General features: G+C 37.7%; 1 protein-coding gene across 3 annotated transcripts; it reads left to right on the top strand.

Annotated features, from left to right (window-relative positions):
* The first annotated feature begins 1,282 nt into the window (after positions 1-1,282).
* LOC104598574 (putative trehalose-phosphate phosphatase F) lies at positions 1,283-7,265 on the top strand. 3 transcript variants are annotated; one of them, XM_088889725.1, is made up of 14 exons: positions 1,288-1,620; positions 3,481-3,573; positions 4,198-4,308; positions 4,400-4,899; positions 5,013-5,153; positions 5,244-5,315; positions 5,437-5,565; positions 5,715-5,771; positions 5,880-5,981; positions 6,083-6,160; positions 6,306-6,375; positions 6,484-6,554; positions 6,643-6,735; positions 6,845-7,265. In XM_088889725.1, exons 4-14 carry the CDS (start codon positions 4,615-4,617, stop codon positions 6,896-6,898), a joined length of 1,152 nt encoding a protein of 383 aa, XP_088745851.1. In that variant the 5' UTR covers positions 1,288-1,620; positions 3,481-3,573; positions 4,198-4,308; positions 4,400-4,614; the 3' UTR covers positions 6,899-7,265. The 3 variants fall into 3 exon arrangements, with proteins under 3 accessions (XP_010259016.1, XP_088745851.1, XP_088745852.1); XM_010260714.3 differs by lacking the exon at positions 3,481-3,573 and having other exon boundaries at positions 1,283-1,620; XM_088889726.1 differs by lacking the exons at positions 1,288-1,620; positions 3,481-3,573 and adding an exon at positions 2,350-2,533.
* The last annotated feature ends 2,850 nt before the right edge of the window (positions 7,266-10,115 follow it).

The raw sequence follows: 10,115 nt of genomic DNA, 5'->3' as shown, positions 1-10,115 counted from the left end.
ATAATTTTAAGAAAACCTATATAATTTTAAACCCACCCATCAATTTTAACAAATAATACCTGATTTACTAACATGCTTATGATTTCAGTTTATCAAGTTTATCGAAATCAGATTTTAAATGGGATGTGATGTCGGGTATGGAACGTTCGGAATCCGTTGACAGTCCTAAAAACATCGGATTGACTGGATGAACAACTGTCCATTGCTAATTGAAGTGCACAGCAGCATTCAGTAGTCAGTAGGAGATCCGAATCCGAGATCATCACATCAGAATTCAGGACAAGCCAGTGATCCTTTCCTTTCCTTCCCCTTTTCATGGAGATCAATTCGAAGGAAAACCGTTTGACCCAGATTTTTCAGGATCTAAAATGGCCAAATCTGATAAATAATAATACTATAATAGCTTATTTACCCAAAAAAAAAAAACCAATGGCTCTCACAAGGACAGAGACCGGGCCAAAGTCGCATGACCGACCGCTCCAAAGGAGATCCGTCGTTACTCGTTACTACCAGAAACAACCAACCGTATTCGGGCCCCACCGACTCGAGTAGGCCACTACGTGTCGACCTTTGGACAGGGAAACGTCACCTTCCTTTTCATTTTTACTTTTTTAGGTTTTATCGTTTCAACTCTCTGATTCGTGAAGGTCTGTTTGACCGAGTAAAGCCGAGTTGCCAGTTCGGACTGGGACCACTTGAATCGTACACGAGAATCAAGGGGCGACCTTAGACCGCGAAGAAAAACAAGACCGCTTTTCGCCTTCCCCGGGCCCGATTTCCACACGTCACCTCGATCCCACACATGTGCCACGTGGATCCATCTCTGCGGCTATTATTCAACAATTTAAAACCTTCATGTACCAACTACCACCAGCTGTTATGGAAAGCGACGCTTCCGGCAAATGACCCCGCCCTTACGTGGCGGGCCCGCTCTGACACGTGGCCACGTCATGCTTGATACTACCACAGGTGTCTTCAGCCGCGTGGGCCGTAAGTCATAGCTCACACGTGTAGATTTTTCATAAGTCTCTTGGTGGATCCGATTGAAGGTAGAGGGAGAGAATACGACCGAAACATGTCTGGCAGTTTTTTTCATTTTTATTTTTAAAGGAAAATAGTAAGAAAATCTTTATTTTAATTAGTTCTCTTACTATTTTATCATTAAATAAGATTTTGTAAATTTCTCGTGGTGTTTCCCGATTCAACAACCGAGTTGCCTTGTTTAGCACGTCTCCTCGGCGGACGAAAACTCTATAAATGCCTAAACGCCTCTGTAGCTTCCCTTCCTTCCCTCGTTTTCTCTTCGCGCATATATGACGTTCGTCGTTCGTTTCCCTTTGTCTCTCTATGGGTTTCTAGGTGTGTCTATGCAATTGTCGTAGCTTTAAACGCGGTTCTCTCTTTGTTTCTTCCATCTATATTCTTCTTTCTTCCTTCTCATAGCTTTCATTGTTCATCCTCGCCTTAGCCCTTGTTTATGCTTTCTGAAAACGATTTCACGGTTACTGTTGGTGGTCGGGATCTGAGACTTTTGATCACGTAACTGCATTTCGAAGATTGAATCTTCTCGCGGTTCTGATCCTTGAAAGGACCCTTACGGTGTGAGAGCTCGTGGTTCAGGTACGCTAGTATCGTCTTCTCCCGATTTTTTTACTATTGTGAAGCATTTCTAGGGTTGTACGTAATGCTGATCGATTTAATCTGAGAAAAATCATTGCTTTGATTCGAAACGCCTCCGCGAAGGAGGCCTTGGATTTTCTTCCGATTGTGCTTCGCGGATTGACGTTTGTTGTTGTTAGATTTGGTTTTTGATATTATTTTCTCCTATTCTGTTATCGATCTTTATCTATTTGTGTCAAGGCAAGGGTCGTGCGTCGTCGCTCGAACGCTAGGGCTTCTTCCCGAGGAGCTTAGCTGATGAGCATAAAAAGCTTTTGTTGTATAAATTCAGGATTCTACAGTTTCGATTTGTCTTTTGCGAGTTGGTGACATGACGATTTTGAGTTTGATCTCGATTTTGTTTTAACCCGAGTGAGATGGGGAGAATAAGACCTTGGTTGTCGTCAGGTGATGTCGAGTAACTTTTTGTGGGTAAATGAAATTAGTGGTGTAGGTTGTGGTTGTCGCTTTTCCTTTTGTGGAGAAAATCTGCCGACATTAACCGTATCATTTCTTCTTTATACTGTAACTGTATTTGGTTTACAACTGATGTGTACCGTCTTTGTTTTCTTCTTTGATTTCTTTTGGTGTAAATGTTTTGTCGATTGCTGTAAACTGCAAGAAGAAAATAACGTATGCATCCCGTTGTCTTTATCAATATCTTCCGGTCTAACAGAACTGAAAAAAGTCACAGATTCCTTTAGTGGGGAGGGTGAATTTGCAAGGGTTACCCATACCGCCACGTTTGCATTCCTTGGAAGAATCGCAACTGGAAAGTTCATAAAAGTTCTGGTTATTGCCAAAGGCACTGACTTCTTGAAAAGCTATGTTTCTTTTCGGGGTAGTTATTTTGGATCTTGCGATGAACAAAATGGTATTCTAAAACACTAATTCATGATTTTATCATAACATTATTATATTATTTTTGTTGGGTTGCTTCTTTACTTTTTTTCTTGGTCAGCTGGCTTCTCTGTCTGTGCGCCAGATCCAAACGTTTAATGGCTTCCATGCTGTTGCTACGGAGGCTCAAAAAATTTTGGTGTTTGTTTTAATTTCCACCCACTACGTGCGGTAGGGCAACTTTGAATATTCAGTTATGTACATCTCTAACATATTACTTAATTCAATTCGTCCATCTCCATAAAACATCAAATTGGGTGGGCCAGCCTTCGATGTTGAGTATCATTTTAAATTAACCACGAACTTTTATTTCTTTATTTTTTTCCTTTTCTTTTCACTCGGTGTTCTTCATCCGTCCTTTGTTGATGAATGAGATGTAAAGATGGGTGCCTGCCTTTTTTTTTCTTTTTTTCCTGTACTTTCACTAATGTTTTATCGTAGAGCTTTCTACATTATCACTGCTTCTTCATTACACCATCCACTCGCAGTGAAGCTAGTTGATATTTTGTACACCTTAATATTAATAGTGATAACAAAAATAGTTGTTCATGCTGTCCTGTCCTGTCCTGATGCAGAGTACGGTGCATCTGTATTCTTCATAGAAGCAACTTCCAGGGAAATACTTCTAAAACTATTACTTATTGACTCTTTTTTTTCTTTATGGTGTTGGAATTTTCCCCCTTTTCCTCTTCTCTTTCATTTTTTGGTATTTGTGGTGATTGCCAAAATCAGGGGCAAGCCCCATGTTTGATACTTGATGTGCATGGTCTCGCACCAAAATTACTTGGTGCTTGTTATCTTTTACCCCTCTTTCCATCTCCGAATTGTTCATTGGCAAAGCCGATTCCATTTAATAAGGCAAACAGCATTAATCTGCGGTATTTTATATATTGTTCATTGAATAAGGTTTTAGTTGTTCAGAGTGCCAGAAGAAATCATGGACAGAGATGCAAAGCAAATAGAATCAGCCACAGATAGGGTATAAAGGGTCCAAAAGGATTTGTACAGATTCTGGTACATATTGGATCTAATCATCTGGTTATTGTGAAAAAATAGATCATTGTTCTTCCACTACATAATCAAATTATCATGTGTCTGTAGTAGACTTATTTTCATCTTTCTTCTTATTTTCTCAGTTATTTTATTTGTTGATTTTTATAGTGAAATAGAAAAGAATCTTATCCATTATTGTATTTTCTAAAATGTCTATGCCACAAGTTTAAATAACAGCGCAGAATGAACTTTAAAGGAAGGGGAGCCTAGGAGATATCTAAAAGTATTAGGAAGTTCTCAGGAGCGCATTTTCTTTTTATTATGCTCCAGGGAATTAAACTCTTCAATAGTTTTTAGATTATTAATAGTTTTTTTGAAGAAAAGATTATTAGTATGTACCAAATTCATTATTTACATTACCAGTTTTCAAAAAAAGCTTGGTTATTATTCATTGCTTGCTTGTTGGAAAGCCAATACCTCTGTTATTGAACTAACTTGGGAGGAAAAAATTCAATGAAAATAAAAAAGGTTACAATACTCGTACTGCTTGGTAGGTTTGTTTTAACCATCTTTTGCCTAAATCATGCTTTGTATTTGAGCTCTTATATTCTGGTCCGTATAATTATTTGCATCCTTTTTGTGCAGACTTCAGAACTCTTCTGGGGATTATAGATCTATAAAGCAGCACTCCCTCAAGTTTAACTCTGCACATAATGTTATCTGATATAAATGATTTGTAGTTTTGGAGATGAGAAGGTATGGTTTTATATTTCATCCAAGTTCCGTTTGAGGATTTTCCTTGTGTGTCCGCTTTAGTTTTTATGTAACACATTCCTGTTATTTCCAGTTTTTGGGAAGTTTGCGCTTGATGGACTGCTCGCATAACAGCAGTGATAAGAAAACTTTGAAGAGGTGGTTTTTCATTGATAAGAGAGTTGGGTGAAGATACTAGAGATTGCAGTGACATCATTTTGACTTGACGTGAATTTTGGACCTGCCAGCTCTTACATATCACACAATATTTGTTTAAGCTTTAAACGCTTTTAAAGTGATCTGGATCCAATGGATTTGAAATCAAACCATGCAGCTCCTGTTCTCACTGACCCCATACCCATAAGCAAGTCAAGATTAGGCATCCATACAAATCTGTTGCCATACTCCCCACCAGGAGGTTTGTTCTTAACAATTCCAAGAAAGAAGCCCATGCCAGGAAAGCTTGATGATGTCCGCATCAGCAGTTGGCTGGATGCCATGGAAGCCTCCTCACCTCCTCGCAAGAAGCCAACTAAGGATTTCAACATTGAGGTTGCATCTGATGATACTGACGCTTCTTACCGCTCCTGGATGGTATGTTACCTTCTTTCCTTTGTTTGTTCTTTGATCTTCTTGTTTCCTTTCTATTGAAAATTCCTCAAGTCTGAGTTTTAAAAGCCAACTCTTTCTTTTACTTAATTGTGCAGCTGAAGTATCCATCAGCACTTACATCTTTTGATGAAATCACAAATTATGCAATGGACAAGAGGATAGCATTGTTTCTGGACTATGATGGGACCCTTTCACCAATTGTAGATGACCCTGACCGTGCTTTTATGTCTAACGCTGTAAGAGCTTAGCTAATTGACTTTAAAGCATTTCAGGTAGAAGAAATCATCTTTAAAATTGTTTTCTTATTGAAATTCATTTCTTATCAGATGCGTTCTGCTGTGAGAAATGTTGCCAAATATTTCCCAACAGCAATAATTAGTGGAAGGAGGCGTGATATGGTATGTCTCTCGTCCTATATTTACTAGAGATAATATCTGCATTTTGTCTGGTTTTCAGATGAAAAAATTCTGCTTTCAGTTGATAACCCATTTCTCTGTACCTTTTTTTTCTTCCATTTAGGTATACGAATTTGTAGGATTGACAGAACTCTACTATGCTGGTAGTCATGGGATGGACATCATGGGCCCGGTCAGACATTCGGTGTCTGCTGATGACCATCCAAATTGTATTAGGTCTACTGACAAGCAGGTGAGAGGATATTGCACTGTAGGAATGGATGTTGTCCTTTCTTGCTGACTACTGTATGGTGTCTTCTCATAATCAGTCTGTGTAATGTGTCTGTTTGGTGTCTTCTTTTATCTCACCATGCTTTTCTCTTATGTTTCTTTTGAATGTAGGGTAAGGAGGTAAATCTGTTCCAACCTGCTAGTGAGTTTTTACCTATGATTGATGAGGTTTGTAACTATTTTTCTTGAAGTAATATGTAATATGTAATGTAAAGCAATAAATCTCCATTTTTTTTTGAAATTGGCTGAGTTAATAATGCTGTTATGCTTTTGCAGGTTTTTAGAACCCTTGTCGAGAATACAAAAGGAATTAAAGGTGCAAAAGTTGAGAATCACAAGTTTTGTACCTCTGTACATTACCGTAATGTAGATGAAAAGGTAATCTCAAGTTTGAGCATATAATCTGCTTTTCTTATTGGGTTACTTGCAACAATGGTTATCCTCACTATTTCTTTTTGCTGCTTTTGATATTCTTCTAGAATTGGCCTATAGTTGCACAATGTGTTCATGGTGTGCTGAAAAATTACCCACGTCTACGATTAACTCATGGGCGGAAGGTACTTCACTGGACTGAGTTTTTAAATGAGTCGATTTTTTTTTTTGTTTCTCATTTGAAGAATCATCCCCGTCTTCAGTGTTGTGAAGTAGATCCTGAGTTTGATAGTATTTCTCATTATGCGCTTTATGTTCCCCTATGTGTAGGTTTTAGAGGTCCGTCCTGTGATTGACTGGGATAAAGGGAAAGCCGTTGAGTTTCTTCTTGAGTCACTCGGTAATTCTGCTTCTCTTTATGTCATCATCATAACCATTAGTCCACTATCATCTACATTGTCGCTGTTCATTTTCTGACCTCACTTTTTTGTATGAAAAAATGGTGCAGGACTAGGTGATTCTGCTGATGTTGTCCCAATATATGTTGGAGACGACCGTACAGATGAAGATGCATTTAAGGTAAAACGAGATAAACCATGACTGAAGATAAATCAAGTGTTCTTTTGATGGGTAAGCAATTTAATTAGTTTATTACTGATATTTGCAGGTCCTTCGTGAGGGTAATCGCGGTTTTGGAATTTTAGTATCTTCAGTGCCAAAAGATAGCAGTGCATTCTACTCTCTGAGGGATCCATCAGAGGTACACGAAATCTGACTTTCTCTTAATAAAGGTCTTTGGCACCCTCCCCTTTGTGTTTGCCTTTACCTTCTTTCTGATTAATTAATCATCAACTATTGATATTGCACAGGTCATGGAATTTCTCAAGTCCCTGGTGAGATGGAAGAAATTGAGTAAACTATAAAGAAAAAAAACATATATGAAGGAATAGGACAGCCAGCTCGTTGATATGCGTATAATGCCCGTATGTTTTTGAACTCTTATAAGAAATAAATCAAAAGCTCAGAGAGGAGCCTACCTCGTGAGGCCGTCTTTGTTTGGTCCGATGCTATTCATTTATTTATTTATTATACTTTTGTTGGTCTCGTCCAACGGTTTCTTTCCTTGTAAATTCCATCTTCTGCTAATGCGGAAATGATGTCTGTATTAATCGCGTCTTCTTTTTTCTTTTTTTTTTCTTTTTTTTGTTCTTTTCAGAATTTTGGTCTAATGTTATATCTCGAAATTCATGTTTCTATTGAAAATGTTATATTATAAGATCATTTTGGTAATCTTCCTTGTATTTAATCATCGTTGGAACTTTAGACTCTCTCCCTCTCTCTAGGTTTCATTGCAATTTAGGAATGCACGTGGAGCCAATGACTTGTACATTGTGGAGAGCCTGCTGCTATGTTTTTTAGGCCTCGATGCCACCAATAGACATTTCTATTGCAACCATCTCTATCCGAATTCGGATCTGCTCCCCGCACAAATCACATAGCTAGCACATTGCAGCCGTGCATTGTGGAGATGTTCCCAAAGCACGGATCCGAGTTCTCTGCCCATGGATGCAATGTGCTACGTGGGGAGCGAATCCGAGTTTTCTGTTCATTGGTGATCTGGATCTGCACAATTGCTCCCGTTGATTAAATATGGGGTTGGGTTATTTAAGCAATTAAGCTCAGCCAGAACCAATTAATGTAGTAACATGGCATCTCTTTAACACCAGTCTCTTCTATATTCTATTTATAATAGATTTTTTTCCCTCCAACAAGGTAGAGATCAGTATTAATGTTTTCAAGGTTTCATTTTAGGGTCTGTTTGGTCTACATTTGGAATTGTTGGTTTTTTTTTTGGCCCGGTTGGGATGAGTTTTACATTCCAATGGGAGGCTGGAATGGAATAGCTAATTGCAATGTAGCATTGCTCTTCCTTTAGACCAATTATGGAATAGCTAATTGCAATGGGAGGCTGGAATGCAATGTAGCATTGCCTACTATAGACCAATTAAACATCCAGCAGTTTTTAGTTTTCACACGTGTTACAAGAAACATAGTTATGTGAAAGGAAAGAACAAAGATGGAAGAGAAGCCATTGACCTCGACCAAGCATCATGTGAAATTTTATTTGATCGGTGTTCCTGCAGTAACCTGGATGGATGGAAGCATGAATAACATCAACGAGGCCCTTGGAAACAAAATCGCCAAAAGATATTGGGCCGAGCCCAAAATACCCAAACATCTCTCTGTTCATGGGCGGAGCGGACGGAACACACGAATGAGTAATGCATGCCCTTTTTCCCGTTTGTGACGGAGGACACGAATGTTCTGAAGACTGACCCAAAAATTAAGCAGTTTATCTGTTGCAGTAAAAAGCCAACTGATGGTGGCTCAATTGGTAGGTTCTCTGACTCGTTGGAGTAGAGACCTGCGATCAAATGCCGATGCCAAGGGGATGGGCTTACCCTGTTGTGTAGCCCCATAAAGCAAAAAAAAAAAATCTATTGCGGTAAAAGAAATCTCATCAAAAGAAAGCTGATATCCTCAAACCTTTCTCCCGCTTGTGACAAGGAACCTGAATAAATAATGCATGCCCTTTTTCAATGTGATCATGCTAAGCAAGTTTGTTTGGACTTTGGACCTGATTTGATTCCAAATTTTTTTGCTGCCTGGTTTGCTTTATGGATTGACAGATGTAACCGAATTTAGGATAGAAACGTTGAGCTTATAAATTACTCTGCTATTTTTACTATGGACCATCTGGAAAAGCAGAAACCGCTGTGTTTTTTAAGATGTGAATAGGGCTTGAAAGTAAACCTTGCTATGTTTGAATAGGGCTTGAAAGGAGAGGAATAGGATCTTGCGGAGAAAATGGCGAGATTCTTCTCCAGTTTCTGATAGTGATCACCAAGTATTTTTTGCAGCCTCCCAATGCAAATGTGCCGAAAATTAATGTTGATGGAAGATTCATTAAAAAGGGATTAGCAACTGTTGGAGTAGTAGCAGAGGGGTCCGGATGTAGTAGGCATGTTAGGTAAGCATAATGAGTGAGTACATAATAGCTGTGTGGCACATTTCCTGGTTAATGTGTCTTTTATTCAAACGTTCTTATTCCGTTAGACAGAAATTATCCATTAAATAATTAAAAATAAAAACAATAAAAAAGAAAAACCTAAACGTGTTGGGAGTTGGGACTCATTTACATTTCTTTTTTCATTGTTTTTTATTTTTAATTATTTTGACAAAGATAATAAAATAATGGATAATTTCTGTCTAATGGAACAAAAATGTTTGGATGAAAGGTACATTAACCGGGAAATGTGCCACACAACTATTATGTGCTCACTCATTGTTCCGTTAGACAAAAATTATCTATTATTTTATTATCTTTGTCAAAATAATTAAAAATAAAAACAATAAAAAAGGAAAACCTAAACAATCCATTATTTTATTTCCCGATTAATGTGCTTTTTGGACCTTGTTTAGCTTCCTCTGTGTTGCAAGCTATGGCGACAGCCTGCCTTCGGAGAATTCAATTAACAAAACGCCTGTTTTCTGGACCTTCTATTAGGGGTGAGCAAAAAAAAAAAAAAACCCGAAAAACTGAATCGACCAAAAAAATCGATCAAAGTCGAATCGAAAAGTCGGTTAACCGAACCGGTTGGTTTGGTTTCGATTCAGTGTTTTTAAAAAACTGAAGGTACCGGTTTGGTTTCGGTTAACCAATTTAAAAAATTGGCGATTAGCCGAACCGATTGGTATACATGTTTTTTTATATATTTATGTAAATTATATATAAATTTTATATATTATAAATTAATAAATACACATTATATATAAAAATATTTTTTAATATATTATATATTATTTAAAATATAATATTATATATATATTTATATCTATATATTTTTATAATAAATATTATAAAATCAAAAAAACTGAAAAACCGACGAACCGAACTGTTAGTTAACCGAACCGATCAACCAATTAACCAACTGGTTTCGGTTAGGTTCTAGTTACCGATTTTCTAAAAACCAATACTATCGGTTCTGTTCATAAAAAATGCCCACGGTTCAGTTACCCAAACCGTGAGCACCCCTACCTTCTATTGTGGAAAATGATAACAGATCTATAATCCAGACT

Source organism: Nelumbo nucifera, chromosome 6 (genome assembly GCF_055504915.1).
Source record: "Nelumbo nucifera cultivar China Antique chromosome 6, China Antique-T2T, whole genome shotgun sequence".
Taxonomy (NCBI): Eukaryota; Viridiplantae; Streptophyta; class Magnoliopsida; order Proteales; family Nelumbonaceae; genus Nelumbo; species Nelumbo nucifera.
This window is presented reverse-complemented; position numbering and strand designations above follow the sequence as displayed.